Source organism: Temnothorax americanus, unplaced genomic scaffold (genome assembly GCF_048541705.1).
Source record: "Temnothorax americanus isolate GAGA-0224 unplaced genomic scaffold, ASM4854170v1 Scaffold33, whole genome shotgun sequence".
Lineage (NCBI taxonomy): Eukaryota > Metazoa > Arthropoda > Insecta > Hymenoptera > Formicidae > Temnothorax > Temnothorax americanus.
Genome location: NW_027509475.1, coordinates 2,309,732 through 2,324,966, shown reverse-complemented (window position 1 = coordinate 2,324,966; position 15,235 = coordinate 2,309,732). Strand labels below are relative to the sequence as shown.

Below are 15,235 nucleotides of genomic sequence, written 5' to 3'. Positions count from 1 at the left end.
CCATTTTCTTCAAAAAATCGTAACTTTGGCAAAAATTAACATATTTAAAAAAAAATTAAAGTTTAAGAATAGTACTTTAAAGAAAAAAATATTAGAAGTATGTATAAATTAATGGGATGCTTAAGTTTTGAGCATCAAACGTACGTTTTTTGAAAGTAGGTAAATAGGTACAAATTACAGTAAAATACACATTTTATTCATTTTTAATTAATTCTATTCATGAAAATGTAATCAATCACAATTATTTATTACAAAATTATAAAAAAGTACAAAAATATGAAAAAATTATATCGAGGCTAATTTATTGTGCACAGTCAAAACATATTATTTATCGATAACTAAGATTAATCTATCACGTCCCAATGAAAGAACATTAATTTTTATTTAAAAAAAAAACATCCAAATTAAAGTAAACATTTTACTCACCTGCTATTTTTAATCAACGTAACTGGTAACGTCGGGTAGTCACTCGTGCACTTTCAAAATTTTGTCTGGCTCTCGCACAACTGCTGTTTACGCACTAGACCGTCGGCGCTTGGGGAGCTAGTATAGCTTGGTAGTATACAATTTTTTTCAGTATAGTTTGGTTTCGCTCCCCCCCCCCCCCCGCCCTTTGAGTTACAGGGAACTGAGGGGACAGGGGACAGTCACTTTCGCCAGGGCACGAGTGACCCGACGTTACCCCAGCGAAGGGTTAAGATAGTATTTAAGACGGACTTAAATATAAGATTCGACTATGAATACCGGCTTACTACGTATCTCTTTTCACAAGGCGAAAATGCGAAAAGTGAACAGATTTACTAGATTTCGACCAATGAAATCGTAGATACTCTAGTGAACTCTCTCACTTTTCGCATTTTTACCTCGTGAAAAGATACGTAATAATAGACCCCCCAGCAGCACACGGAGCTCGGGCGCTCGGGCTCGGATCTCTGGGTGCGTTCCTTTTGGGCGCTCACGCGCTGTAAGCATCGCTCTATCTTCGTTTGATATTCGATGTGCAACGAAGATAGAATGATGCTTACAGCAGCTTACAGCGCGTGAGGGTGCCATTACATGGAGCGCGGAAACGCGGAAACGCGGAAGCGCGGAAGACAAAATTTACTAGATTTCCGTCGATCCGTTCCGTCTGTTTTGAATGCCTTAATATTACATGGAGCATATTTTGAGCGGAAAAGCGGAACGGAGAATTATAAAATATTAATTTTTAACGGTATTTATTGATTAAAATGCTTGTATTCAATAGATAAGCTGAAAAGATAAGCATATTAATAAAAATTGCAATGAATTAAGTGAACACAATTTTAAGAAATGAATACAAATGTCTATTTGTCACTATACTGTTCCGCTTTTCCGCGCAAATTGTGCTCCATGTAATATAAGGAGAAACAAACTCGCGGAACGAACGCGTCAAAATCCGTTGTCAACGCGGATACAGTATACTCCATCAAATTTCGGAGCTGTTTAATCACATTGAAAAAAAAAAGCTTTTACACATACTCTTCGATTACTTTATTATTTAATAAAAGTGGCAGTATAATATTATAGATCCAAACATCATGTTGATGGTTATTATGAAGTATATCTTATATGCAAGCCAGGGTACATACATATAGGCTGCGTTAAGTACTGGCAGTGAATATCGAAACGCAGCCATACATATGTACACGATAATAGCGGATTCCGCTTTTCCGTTCAAACGTGCGGGACTCAACTCGCGGAAACGCGGAATCTAGTTACTATTCTGTTCCGCGTTTCCGCGTTTCCGCGCTCCATGTAATGGCACCCTGAGCGCCCAAAAGGAACGCAGCCAATCTCTGCTTCTATTAGCGAATATTAGCGAATGCGAATATTGGCTGGTGTGAGGTTAGACGTGGTTAGACGTGACAGCTGAATTTTCATCGTATTATCGCGCTTGTCCGGCCTTAGTATCTTTTGTCGCGCAGCTGCAACCGTTTGTTGCTATACAGAAAGATTAAGGTAATGACACGTTGTTTTCGAAGCGTTGGATCAACTATTAGAATATCGATGTGATCGACAATTTTTAAGACAATCTGATTACTCGTATGTATATACATACAGACATACCCTATAACGAACTTGAGACGTTTACGCCATGTCGACAAACATTATTTTAGATACGCTTATTTTATTCGATCATTTAAAAACCGACGTGCCGTACGAACGTTCGCTACAAATTTTACTTGACGTGGTTAAGCATAAGTGCGGTGATGCTTATTCTAACTGTGCATTTTATAATTATACTAGCTCAGTTTTTCAAGTACTTGGAATTTGGAATGTTTTGACGATCGATCGATCGGTATATATAACGCGTATAGTTTTATCTCGATATTTCGAGATAATCTCACTATAGTGAGATCGTCATGAAATTGTTTTTTTTAGGCTATTAATATTCTTCCGTTGTATTCTCACTTGATTCTTGTACGATTGACGTACATACACAGAATGAGAATTTTGTCCATAAGCGGCCAGCGTCCTTTTAATCGCTATGCCCGTATTGCCCGTACAATGGTTTAGGACAATAAAGATAGGTATGCGGAATCCTTGCTTATGCACGGTCTTGCTTATGGTTAGGTGTGTTACAATTATACTATAACCCATAACCCTGTGACGCAAGATTAATAAATATAATTTAATAATCTGACAAATTTGACAAAATCAGATCGGGCTGAATCTGAATAATAAATATCACACGTTTGAGAGAGTAACTTGATCGTTTGAGTTGAGAAGAGACGCACAGGCAGGAGAGGACGGAACGGAATTGAAAAGAAGGAAAACTTGTATATTTTCAGGCTATTCCAATATGATTCACAAAGGACCACGTCCGTTGGTACTCTGTGGCCCCTCCGGCACTGGCAAGAGTACCTTGATAAAACGATTGTTCGACGAATTTCCCGACACCTTCAAATTTTCGGTATCCCATACGACTAGAATGCCACGACCTGGCGAAGAGGATGGGACTCACTATCGTTTCACGGACAAAGAAAAAATGCAACGACAAATGAAAAATGGCGAGTTTATTGAAACTGCTACGTTTAGCGGAAATCTATATGGGACGAGGTAAACGTAGAGATGTAGCTCAAGTAGGTACTGCTAGATAAATATGTAGAAAATGATACGATCCAAGCGTCATCGTTGTAGCAAACGAGCGGTCGAGGAGGTGCAACGATTAGGAAAGGTATGCGTATTAGATATCGATATACAAGGTGTGAAACAAATCAAACGCACCGATCTCAATCCCTTTTACGTATTCGTGAAACCACCGTCCATTGAGGAACTGGAGCGACGATTGAAGGCTAGAAATACAGAAACTGAAGAATCTTTGGAGCGCAGATTATCGATTGCCAGATCTGAGCTAGAATACGGTACGCTCTACGCATTAATTCGCAATTGATACTGCGAGAAAATTATCCTCAAAGCTCGTGCTTTATATCTTGCGTGTCTAAAACTTGTACATACACGATACACGTACACTTATTTGTAGGTGAAACACCGGGTAACTTTGACGTTGTCATAGAAAATGACGAATTGGAAAAAACCTATGAGATTTTGCGCAACTTTATCGTGGCCAATTATAATCTGCGTTGCCGTACAGGTGAATCAAGTGTCTTTCGTTTCTTTCGACGCTAATCTTTCTGTCGCGATAGCGATAAATATATATCCTTGTGGCATTAAGACATTAGGTCGTTTTCTGTTGCTACACTGCTCAACTAGTGCATACTGATGCGATAAGTTGGAATATTCCAGCAGTGCAGCAACAGAAAACAGACCTATTGTGATAAGGAGTCCATTGTTACAAGATTCAAGATATATAGAAATTATAAATATATATATATATATTTTTTTTATAGGATAGAGATATAACATGTATTGTATTAGAAAATATTTTTTAGGCGGGACAACAAGCTAGTCCAGTATCGAAAGCTGACGGACACGAATAACGAAATATTTCTGACGAAACGTTTGCAAACTATTATTTCAGATATATATCTGATCGACACATAATTGAGTGGTGTACGCATATATATATATACATACTTTGCAAGTTGAAGCTAATGCGAATCCATGTAGCTATATCTTTACATTCTCGCAATATTAAGTCTGGTGGTTTTAAGACAAGCAAATGGTAAAAGAAATATTTTTATTCTTAGCGCTGAGAACGTACGTGCCAGCTGATTTTTTTTACTATCGAATGAAGGATCCATTTTTTATAGGGATGCGGAGAGATTTTTTGTTCGCTAAGATAAGGATTTTAGCTTAATGTTCGAGAAGTAATTCAAAGAAATAAACATAAAATCGTAGATGTAGCTGACTGAGACTATTCACCAAAAGAGGTTGTGTTCCAGTAGAGTAGGCTATCTGTAAAGTACTCGCGGTTTCATCCTTGTACTTATCTTCATGATTGACGTAGAAACGTCGGAATATATTTACTTCTGATTTACATCGCGATACATCAGATTTCATACGAGCATCCCAGGTACTTGGGATTAAAATCGTGGAAAGAATTATGTAAACATTCCTATAACGTCTCCATGATTCATAAGGGATCATTAGGATTGTGAAAAGAAACATTTCCTAAATTAGTACTACATCCACGCTTGTTTCACTCTGCGTACAATCCGAAGCTTGTAATTATTCGTAGTTTGATTAGAAATTGATAAGATTTTATATATATATATATATATATATATATATATAAGATATATTTGTCGAGTTCGCATGATTATAACGTAGAAAAATGTCGATCGAATCGTTAGGCCAAATTGCGCTAATAATCTGACGAAGAAAGTTTCCTGTTACATAGAATTAACCGTTACAACTAATACACCTCGTGTGTGTGTGTATATATCTTTATATATATATCTTTATATATAAAGATAAGTCACAGAAAATGGTTTATAATAAGTACGCTATGAAGAATATATGATTGTTGCACGTGTATTCAATGGTATATTCGCAATAAATAGTTTGAGATATAGTACAATTTGTCAGTATACTTAATGATATAGATAGATTATATTACTTACCTAATAATATAGAGATAGCGGAAAAATGAGTATAAATCTAATGACGTTACAATTACGTACGTTTTGTTTCTATGAGACAGTCGGGTAAGCGGGTCGCGAGTGATGACGATGAATGGAGTAATCTCGTTTAGGCCATTCACCGTGATGATGACGCGTTTTGTGTCGCGGCAATTCGCTTATTTCGATAGACGTCACTTTGACATTTTCTTCTACCCGTCTGCCGTTGTTGTCGACGATTTCTTCGCGCATGAGATTGTCGCCGGAAGTCCGTGCCTTCTCATTTTGTTTGTCGATCCGGGGAGGTCCTGATGGTCTCTTGAAAAACATATACTTGATCAGTTGAGGCCGCGGTTGAAAAATGTTCTCCGGAGATGACGAATCGGAGATGACATCGATCGGCGGTGATGTATCGACAGCTTGCGTACCGCTTACTCTCGTCTCGCTCGTCATTGCATTTTCATTCGCCGCGACCCCCTTGAAATATATAGGTCCCTGTTTTTCATCATGCGCATCCAATTTTCCAGGCAACGACGGCGACGCCTCAAAAATCGACGACCGTTCCGACAAATCTTTAGGTCCACGATTTCCTGGAAACAATTTACTTGCGTAACTATCGCCTTCTCTATTTTTGTGGATTTCTCTAGAATGCATCCCCAGCTGGGGCCGATCTTGATGGATGGTGCGATCGAGATATCCTTCAAGGGCGTTCCACGTCTCTAGATCGCGGGAAATCGCTCTTTTAACCAGCTTGGAAATTTCCTCGATATTCGCAACTTGCGAATTTTTATCATCGTCGAAAATTGTTGAACGTTTATTGGAGAAAGGCGCGAGTTGACTCGTCGTAATTGCATCGTAATTGCGTCGAGACACTCGCGCTTTCCGTTGTTCTCTCGGTAATGTCTCCTCGTTATCCACAACGACGAACGATTCATTAATCGAAATAGGATGATCCGCGGCGGTTCTCTCTCTCTCGGCCGCGGCCGAGTACGCGAAGCGCTCCAAGGGCACTTGAAAACTCGTCTCCAACACTGTATTGCGACCAAAATAGCGTTTCTCCCGATAAGCGTCGCGAGAGTCCGGATAGTACGCCTCGTAGAACACCGGTCCCTTGTCCAAGTTGTAGCTACCTATGTACCTATAGTTGAATGCAACGCGTTAAAGAACGATATTAGCGATTCACACCTAATTGTCAAGAGACTTCTGTCGTCCCGAGAGACTCATTGCAGCTATGTTGAGTTACGAGACGTACGTTACAGTTACACAAACTATGAGATTCGTTAATTATTTTGCTCGCGATATAATAAATACATCGAAATAAGTTAATCTGTTCGCACATTCCCCTTACGCATTGTGTGATGAACCGATAAAATATATTGAAGACCGTCTTTTCGACGCGAATAAATAAGTACTTATAATTACTACTTGTCAGTTATAGTTGTGTAAATCTTGTAACAGTTGTATATAAATCATGTTCCGAACCTCTTCCGGACTATATAGAACTTGAAGATTGGACAGTAGATGCGTTTACCGACATAGCGAGATAATAAAAAAAGAAATTTTCGATATATTTTACCAATGTAAGTATAATGTCATCAAACGCGCGAGTAACACTACGGTAATATACTAAAATTTACATGATTTTTCACTTCTTACGTGATAATTCAACGACTGTATAATTATCGTTGGTCAAAATAGGGGCCTAAAGATGACATATTTGTGTAAAAGCTAACACATAAAAAATAATAGTAATCGCACCTAGATATTTTTGGATTCCACGCGACAGCAGCGGCAGTGGCGACGATTGATGATACGTCTATGAAAATATATCAAATATATTTACATAGAGATCTTGTAGTTTAATATCGATGCGATCAAACATAGTACACGTTGCATACGTACCTAAAAAAATAGTGATTAGGATCGCTGCCAATAGCGCATATCTTCGAGAAGCCATGACTCTATAAAGTCGAACAACGACCCACGACTGAGCCTCTTCTTCTTCTTCTTCTTCTTCTTCTTCAAGAGAGGGAGAGAGAGAGAGAGAGGGAGGGAGGGAGGGAGAGAGAAAGACATGCAGGCGCGTATGTGCGTATTTTCGTAGATTCTTAAAATATAAACTCCGTTTCCCTCTAGAATATTGCTTTAGCGCCAACTCGTTAACGCCGTTAGACGTCGTTATCTCAAATAATTACACCGCGAATAAAGAACTTTTTTTTTGCGATCGATAGTGAGGGAGACAAAACCCGTATTCCGTATTACGCTCCCGATTAATCAAACTCGAGAACGCTGCGAATGAAACAGGTGCTGATCGAATCATCGCGGTCAAGTCTGCGGGGTTGTTCTTGTCACGCAAGAAAGAGAACGTGTGCGAGTGTGTGTGTATACACACACACACACTCACAGATACGTATATGTCGAGACAATCATACAAGATATAAATTCTCTAATTAAGATGAGAATTAAACATCAAATTGTACTTGAATAAATTTAAATAATCACTGACATATAAGTTTATATATTGTAGTAGGTATATCTTGGTGCACCAGTAATACCAGGATGAGGAAACGCGAGGAATGGCGAAGATACGTTATTAGGAGGAAGAAACATAGCGCGCGACTATCTACGGCGACTGATGGGGCGAGATCTTGGCGAAATAGAGTTCCGCGAGAAACACGACTGTGCAAGAAAGTAAACCGACGACAAGCCCGACGAAAGTGAGAGAGTAGTGCTCAATGGTGAGTTTAATCTTCCTCTCGCTCTTGTCCACCCTTCTTCTTTGCTCGGCCACATAGGACGGATAAGCCATGCGCTCGTACCACAAATGAACTAGACCCGCCTGCTGCATCCGTAACAGTAATCCGTTGATTCTCTCCCGATATGGCGAGTGGAGCCTCATTACGTAGGCCAACGAGTAAGTGGTCGGGTATTCCTCGATTATGTGCAGCAGATCGTTGCCGTCCACATCGTAGTACCTGGACATGTCGTCCAGCTTGATCGACGCGTAACGACTGATGGCGATCGTCCTCCTACCAAAGGCCACGACGTCGTAGGTACGCTCTTTCGAGACAAACACATTGGTCTTACTCCGCAACTTGTTATCCAGAGTGGTATTCCCCGCGAACGTGTTCTCCTTTATGTTGTAGTATTTGGTGATGATGGTGAGATTCGTGGAAGCGACATCCTTCAAAGTATTCAGTTCGGGATAATGAAAGGGATCGCTCAAGCTGGACATGAGGCAACTTTGATAGAGGCCGGTGATGATGAGCCCGAAGAAAAGCGTGCCGATCAAGAAGGCTCTCTGAGCGGTCGTCGTGCCACCGCTCTCATTCTCCTTCAACGGGTAACATAAAGTTTCGACGAGATCGAAGCACGACGAAACGTAAGGCGGTATTCTCGGCGGCGGCGCTAAACTTGAGTTTGATCGCGTCAAAGGATGACCGCGTGAAAGAATGACCGCGAAAGAGGGTGTCGTCGGTGTCGTTCTTCGCGCTAGGGGAAGGAGAACGGCCTCTCGTCGACGAAACGACACGCTGTAGTATTTAACGAGGTACCACAAGACGGAGACGAGAAGGTTGTATATCGCGAGAGCCACCCACAGATCAGGCGCGAATGACATTATTGGCATGTGCGATTTCGGCACGAAACCGGCCGTCGGCGCGATCAAGCACAGCTTGTCCTCGTAAATGCTAGCTGTAAACTCGTACCTTCGATACTCGTACTTGTCTCTTCGATACTGCTGAACGAAGAAACTGGTGATGATTATCTCCGACTCACCAGTCTCGATGTATTGAAGAGTACGATGAAACGGATCCGCGTAATCCTCCCCGTTAGTGGAAGTGGAGTTGACTTTGATGCGAAAGACGTTGACGCGAAACCGAGCTCCCATCGCTCGCTCCAACAGCAGCATCGCCTTCGCGTCCAGTCCGCTCAACTTGGGACTCGTCGTCGTCGTCGTCGTCGTCGTCGTCGCCGCTTGGTCGAACGCAACTTCCATCATCAGAGACGGGAACACGACCACGCGTATAGGATATCCATTCAAGTTTTCAAAGTTGGCGTACAGCTCGACGTTATCTTCCCGGTCCGTCAAACAGACCTTACGTACGACGCCGTATTCGCCGTTTCGCCGATTCTTCTCGAACGGCAGATACCTGCTCAGACATCGAAAGTCATCTTCTATCGAAATAACGACGATCCTATAGACGCCGTAAGTCTTCCAAACTACTTGAAAAATCTCCCCCGGCAAAATCGTGCTCGTCGGAGTGGTGACGATTATTAGGTATTGATTGGTAGCCTTCCAGATATGACTTTGCTCGTGCACCAAAGAATTCAAAATATTTATCCCATCGTCGACGATCAAGATCCATGTAAGATCAATGCGACTCTGCCACGTGTACTTCAGTGAGAAGTCGTTTGTCGTGATTTTGTAGCTAACGATAGACTCGCTCGCCACGTATCTCGATAAAAGATCTACGAAACTGGATCGGCCGTCGGAAGAAACGAGAGAAAATGTCGATGGATAGAATTTTTGCATACCTCGAACGTAATTCAAAATAATTTTCAAATTTTCACTTTCCGCCGATCTCGGTACGTAGTTTTTTACGATCATCTCGTACGCTTTGTCTACTGTAGTCCTCGCTGTTAACGTTGACAACGTTGACAACGACATCAATAAATAAAACGATATAATTGTCATCGGTGACATTGTGGCTGGTGAAAGCTCAAAGCTCAAAGGTCTTTCAAAGGTCTCGAACTGTATCGACGCGGTTCTGCAGGATCCGCGCTTCACCAACAGTGACAAACGTCAGAAAGTATAAGGCGTGAGTTTTAATATAGATGCAGGTCAGCGCGTAGTCGCGTGTCGCGTGTCGCGCTACAGTAGATAGAAATCATGGACGTGATGCCTAGATAAAAAAACACCGAGGATTAATCGCGACACAAGAGCGTCGTTATCGTCGACAGCGTTGTTAGTATATATTCGCTCCAAGTAGTATTTTATTAGCTTCTTGACGATTTCATACGTACGTACGTAGTACGTGCCACGTACATCTATCAATTGTCACGATTAGTATACGATGTTTCGCGATGGTCGCGCGAAATTGAGGGAGGAGCCTTAAATCGTAAATTGTTCGCTGCGTTAAAGTCAAATTTATCATCGTCGCAAAATGATGATCGATCAATGGTCGACGATTCCTTCCAGGAAACTCGTAATTTATTTATCTACGTACGTCTCCGTTCTTCTTCCCGCTCTCTCGCACATTAGAAACCACCATAGTAAAAGGTAGATGGACAGATGGACACCCATCCCCATCCAAGTAGATATCTTTTGCGCGAAACTAGCGAGAGTTTCATTACTGAAATCGACAGCGAATGTATATTTGCTCTTCCTCGGCAAAATATTCAAGTAATACCATTATTATTTTGTCATTGCAGCATGGTTCGGAAGTGAGTTTATTTTAGATAGAATAGACGGTGCCATGGAACAATTTAAAACGAGAGAAATGTAGGTAGGTATATGTATAACGCTGATGAAAGTATGGAGCGATGACGAAGACGAAGCGCGACCGAGGGCGAGCGCGCAACTATACTATGTTACACTTGCGCAACCCGCTTAGCATTTATTCCTCTACTAAAAACGTCATCGTTACCGTCTCATTCCTTTTCTCAATTCCCAATGTTTACCTGTCGCTGTCGGGTAAATTGAACAAACGTCTTTACTTCCCTTCGCAAACGTCAAGTTCCCGACGTGTCATTAAGTTAAAAGCTTAGTTATACGACGCGATGATTCTCCACGCGTGCAAATACCAATTTCCGTTGCGAACGAAAGCATTCATCTATTTCCTCGAATCTCTTCTATTTTTCTATAATTCCTATTGACCTATTGCTATCTCAAGAGAATAGAACCGACTGAAAATGAAAGAAAAGAAAGAAATGAGGAGAATTATAGGGCAACTACACGATCGCGAATACGCCTTGCAGTAAGGACAAAGTGTTGCTTTTACAACTTAATATCGTTATCTGCAATGGGGCTTATCATATCGGGTGAAACATGTGTATCTTTTTATTTTTATATTATGTACATGACCGTCATCACTTTAACTCGGCAGCGCTAATTTCTGCAGAATTCTGCCACGTCTGGTTGGAATATAAGTTTGCATATAATAATCTCAAATATATGAGTCACAACACAAAAAGAAAAAAATGTGATTAAGAGTCTATTACGATGAGTCTCTTTTGAAAGGTTGTACAAATCGGAGAAATAACAAGTACTTAAGCGGAAAAATAATAGGCGGTAGGCTTTATTATTACACTTTTTTACGAGCCTATCTGAAGAGAGCGCAATGTATTCGTGCTACTCTTGTAAGCTTACAATTACAAGTTAAACCCTCGAGCGAACACGATCGAAGATAGACGTCTGTCCAAAGTGATGTGACACGGAGATAGTCGGGGGAGAAATGGGGAAAAAGAGTCAATAAAAAGAGAGTGAAGAGGGTAACGATAAGGGTGAGTAATGTACGATTTGACTGTATATGGAACGCATATGGAAATATTTGTAGGAGGAAAAACTTGAAGCGAGATCCAGCGTCAGTCAGTTAAATCGCGCCTAAATAAGGAAGCGCTCGTGTCCCTTGAGATTCGCAAACATGGTACGTTGAACATGACATATCTCTTTCATTACGATAAAGAAGAATTGACAAAATTCTCTCTCTCTCTCTCTCTCTCTCTCTCTCTCTCTCTCTCTCTCTCTCTCTCTCGTCACGCATCAAATTCACACAATCGACTCTTCATCCGCAGACGATTCATCACGTTGCTCTCGTGGCATTATTTGCTCTTCTGCGTACACGTACAGTATCGACCAGCGATTGCCAATGGCATAACGCTATAGAATTTTGGAGCAACGTCGTTTGCTCCATGGAAGATATTAAAACCGTGAATTTTCACGATGTGCTCGAGAGTTCAGGTAGGAGCTCTATCGTTCTCGAGCGATGTTTCCAGGCTTTCGTGTACGATGTCGCGCGCAAGTGCGAGACAACGATCGTATCAAGGATTCATGCGCTTGACGACGCGGAAAATCTTGCATCTTTCGTGAGTAACAACGACATAGCTCACAGGTTCGCGAAACGGGCATCGTCGGCATTGATCTGGCAGGTTCCATCCAACGACGCGCTTCCTTCTCGAGTAATTCCGTCGGCAGCTGCAGGAAAGATTCGGATACGAAGCGATAAAACCTTTGATGGAAACACATGGAACGTGCACGTAATTCTCGCGAAAGACATACATTCCTTCGATCAGATTGCGAGAGGTGATACGACGTTCGAATGGAATTCACATGATCGATTTATCGTGCTGATCACACGGTTCCCAGAGGAACAGGGACCGTCGAACGAATCGAACTCGAGAATCGGTAATATCTTGAAGACGTTGTGGTCCAAACGTAAGGTGCAAAAGATTTTTGTCTCCGAGGCGACCCTCGTAAACGATACCGTTCGAATTAATCGAATTGTTCGCACTTACAATCCGTTCACCAAAGTCAACGATTCTGGTTCGTAGATTATTATTCTACCATCTAGTAAAACCAGTAAAACCAAAGATTATCGATAACGAATTGTTGAATGAAATTGTTCGATGCAAAATTATATTATTTGACATTATATTTCCTATCCGTATTTTCTGCATGTGTATGTGTGTGTGTGTGTGTGTGTAAAGAGGTAAAGACAAATACTTGGCGAATCTGCTTGATTTCAGTATGGGGAAAGGTCGAAATTACAAGTGTAAAAACGACGGAAGAAGCGTCAAGCGTACTGTCGCACTTGATATATCGCCGCACGAAAAATATGAATGGATACGAATTAAAAGTGGGTTACTTCAAGCAAGGTCAAACACTGGCAGAACCGACAAAAGTTCAGTCGAATACACATTATGCCGATTATGCCGATGTCTTCAAGGGATTTGACGAGATAGTGTTAAATACGATAGCTCGAGACATGAATTTTAAAGTGGAACACATACACCCGACGGATAATAAATCATACGGTTATCAATTGCCCAATGGGACATACGTCGGTGCTATAGGTACTTACGTAACACGACATTTGGAAATTCCGTCCTTTTTTCAATATCCGAAAATATATACAGCCAGCTTACACAGGCGACGTAGTGCACGGTAGAACGGACGTCTGCTTCGCGTCTTTCTTCGTAAAGAAATACAGCACAAATCCCAAGGAAGACGTAGACTTTACCGCGTGCGTGGACTTTGACGGATTATGCGTGGTGGTTCCTAAAGCAACCAAGATACCCAAAGGGATCCGAATATATCACTTCTTTCCGCTCTCGGTTTGGATCTGCTCGATGCTGGCGCACGTTTTCACATATCTAATATGGTACTTTTTGCAAGTATTTACTCCACGAAGGTACAGTACTCATCTCTCTGTGCGTTATTAGTTATATTAGCGACGGGACTTATTTGCGTGTGAGCCTGTGTGAACAATGAAAAGATACATTTTAGTATTTATACTTTCAGGACAGGAAAGAAAAGTTTCCGCGCAACGATCTATCGATCGTTTCTACTGACTGCTGGTTGTCCTCAGAAATTGCCAAACACAAACGCGGAAAGGATATTACTGTCGGGCATTCTCCTCGCTAACGTCACTTTAGTTGGCATCTTCAGCGGTATTTTGTACAACAGTTTCGCGCACGACATGTATTATCCAGACATCGATAATCTGCACGATCTCGACGCTTCGGGATTGCCGATATCCTTGACTTCCGCCAGCCTGGCCGATCTCTTCGATGATGATGATGATGATGATGATGATGATGTCGATTCGACGTCACTCATGCAAAGCTTGCGAAAGAAGATGCAATTCGGTACAAACTCCATAAGCAACGCGGCTCATTATCGTAACGTTTCGGCGTTCGCTAGGAAAAGTTATTTTCCCATTATCACCGAGGAAATGATTGATACGGACGGTGGACCGTTGCTTCATCTTGTTGAGGAATGTCCAGGTATGAAGAATAGATGTGCACATATAGTCAATATTACATGTATATGTATATACCTTAGGTAAATTCTACCTGTCGTATTTGCTGCCCAAGAATTCGATTTTAAACGAGAAGATAAACGCATTGATCAGTCAATTGAATCAGGCCGGTTTACCATCGTTATGGAGCCAACACATCGTTCACACCTTCATTGTTCAAAAGTGGTCACTGGCTAAAGAAAAATTAACTCGAAATGGAAAGGGAATGGACGACGGCTTCGTGCCGTTCAATCTGTCTGACGTGCAATCGTCCTTTTATATGCTACTGATGGGATTATCAATATCTACAATAGTATTTCTTTGCGAAAAGGGTTGGCTGAAAGTGTCATTGTTGCATACTAAAAAACCAAACGACAAATGTACGCGTCAGTCGTCCGAATAGTCGAGTCGCGTTCTATTTTCCAAATTTCGCTTCTTTCTCACGATTTTTCCAGGGATCAAAGTTACACAATTCGTATAAGCAAACTCAAGTGATATTATATATGTCTCCACGCCAAACGCAGAATTACAAATGGAGATGAAAGATACTCCCCTCACCTTTTTTTCGCGATCATTTCCAACGTTTCAATTCCTTCGATTTTTTTATGCCAATCAAGCATGATTTATTATAGCAAACAATTAGCAATAAACTTAGAAGCAATCTGATTTAAACACCAGTTTCGTCTTTCTGTCCCGAAGGAAAGAAGAAATAATGCGAGATTGATACGTTGCCACCAATATTTTTTATACTTATTGTAGCATTATTGAGAAGAGATAAATATATGTATACATATAAATCAAATACGATCTACAATCGACAATAATTGCATGGAAAATCACCAAAGCACTGAAAGAAACGCACGCAAGTGCTCACGCACACAACATTATAGATATAGACGTAGACATTATAGACCATCGCTATCGTCCTGCGCGCAGACTCTTTTAGAAGAGGAAAACGTCGAGAGGGAGTAAAGGATGCTCGCGAATTTTCGCCAGTAGCACGACTAATCCAGCTGAGTCTACTCGTGGTAGTGCGTTCTGTGTGCGGTAACCTGTTGCCAAGGTAAATCATGGATGGGCAGATGCCGCACAGTGCCGCGATACAAATTATTCGATTAACGCCACGTGTGTAAATGTGCGCGTGTGTGCGTAGGACAATCCGAGTAGTTC

The 15,235-nt window shown here is 41.3% G+C and overlaps 4 protein-coding genes across 9 annotated transcripts; 2 read left to right on the top strand and 2 right to left on the bottom strand.

The window, feature by feature from the left end:
* Nucleotides 1–1,660: 1,660 nt before the first annotated feature.
* On the top strand, nt 1,661–4,999 carry LOC143901322 (guanylate kinase). Of its 4 annotated transcripts, none has more exons than XM_077413520.1 (6): nt 1,661–1,980; nt 2,404–2,552; nt 2,814–3,081; nt 3,163–3,386; nt 3,506–3,616; nt 3,901–4,999. In XM_077413520.1, exons 2-6 carry the CDS (start codon nt 2,510–2,512, stop codon nt 3,912–3,914), a joined length of 660 nt encoding a protein of 219 aa, XP_077269646.1. In that variant the 5' UTR covers nt 1,661–1,980; nt 2,404–2,509; the 3' UTR covers nt 3,915–4,999. The 4 variants fall into 4 exon arrangements, with proteins under 4 accessions (XP_077269646.1, XP_077269643.1, XP_077269647.1 ...); XM_077413517.1 differs by having other exon boundaries at nt 1,667–1,980; nt 3,915–4,999; XM_077413518.1 differs by lacking the exon at nt 1,661–1,980 and adding an exon at nt 2,091–2,320 and having other exon boundaries at nt 3,915–4,999.
* LOC143901319 (uncharacterized) lies at nt 4,684–7,099 on the bottom strand. The gene is made up of 3 exons (XM_077413511.1): nt 6,948–7,099; nt 6,804–6,861; nt 4,684–6,183 (listed from the first exon to the last, which is right to left on the bottom strand). Exons 1-3 carry the CDS (start codon nt 7,000–7,002, stop codon nt 5,118–5,120), a joined length of 1,179 nt encoding a protein of 392 aa, XP_077269637.1. The 5' UTR covers nt 7,003–7,099; the 3' UTR covers nt 4,684–5,117.
* A 569-nt stretch (nt 7,100–7,668) lies between these two features.
* On the bottom strand, nt 7,669–9,750 carry LOC143901299 (uncharacterized). The gene has a single exon (XM_077413463.1). It carries the CDS (start codon nt 9,748–9,750, stop codon nt 7,669–7,671), a length of 2,082 nt encoding a protein of 693 aa, XP_077269589.1.
* Nucleotides 9,128–14,867, top strand: LOC143901298 (uncharacterized). 3 transcript variants are annotated; one of them, XM_077413460.1, is made up of 7 exons: nt 9,128–9,252; nt 11,603–11,692; nt 11,841–12,588; nt 12,792–13,118; nt 13,195–13,456; nt 13,567–14,051; nt 14,110–14,867. In XM_077413460.1, exons 2-7 carry the CDS (start codon nt 11,690–11,692, stop codon nt 14,466–14,468), a joined length of 2,184 nt encoding a protein of 727 aa, XP_077269586.1. In that variant the 5' UTR covers nt 9,128–9,252; nt 11,603–11,689; the 3' UTR covers nt 14,469–14,867. The 3 variants fall into 3 exon arrangements, with proteins under 3 accessions (XP_077269586.1, XP_077269588.1, XP_077269587.1); XM_077413461.1 differs by lacking the exon at nt 9,128–9,252 and adding an exon at nt 9,453–11,549; XM_077413462.1 differs by lacking the exon at nt 9,128–9,252 and having other exon boundaries at nt 9,451–11,692; nt 13,195–13,426.
* Nucleotides 14,868–15,235: the final 368 nt, after the last annotated feature.

Coding starts and splice junctions, on each gene's coding strand:
- LOC143901319 (XM_077413511.1), bottom strand. CDS start 7,002: ATGGCTTCTCGAAGATATGCGCTATTGGCAGCGATCCTAATCACTATT. Junction 6,862..6,947: donor CCTAATCACTATTTTTTTAG/GTACGTATGCAA, acceptor ATATTTTCATAG/ACGTATCATCAATCGTCGCC. Junction 6,184..6,803: donor TGGAATCCAAAAATATCTAG/GTGCGATTACTA, acceptor ATTCAACTATAG/GTACATAGGTAGCTACAACT.
- LOC143901298 (XM_077413460.1), top strand. Junction 13,119..13,194: donor GACATACGTCGGTGCTATAG/GTACTTACGTAA, acceptor CAGCTTACACAG/GCGACGTAGTGCACGGTAGA. Junction 13,457..13,566: donor CAAGTATTTACTCCACGAAG/GTACAGTACTCA, acceptor TTATACTTTCAG/GACAGGAAAGAAAAGTTTCC.
- LOC143901322 (XM_077413517.1), top strand. CDS start 2,510: ATGCCCGTATTGCCCGTACAATGGTTTAGGACAATAAAGATAG. Junction 2,553..2,813: donor GTTTAGGACAATAAAGATAG/GTATGCGGAATC, acceptor GTATATTTTCAG/GCTATTCCAATATGATTCAC. Junction 3,082..3,162: donor GGAAATCTATATGGGACGAG/GTAAACGTAGAG, acceptor TCATCGTTGTAG/CAAACGAGCGGTCGAGGAGG.
- LOC143901299 (XM_077413463.1), bottom strand. CDS start 9,750: ATGTCACCGATGACAATTATATCGTTTTATTTATTGATGTCGTTGTCA.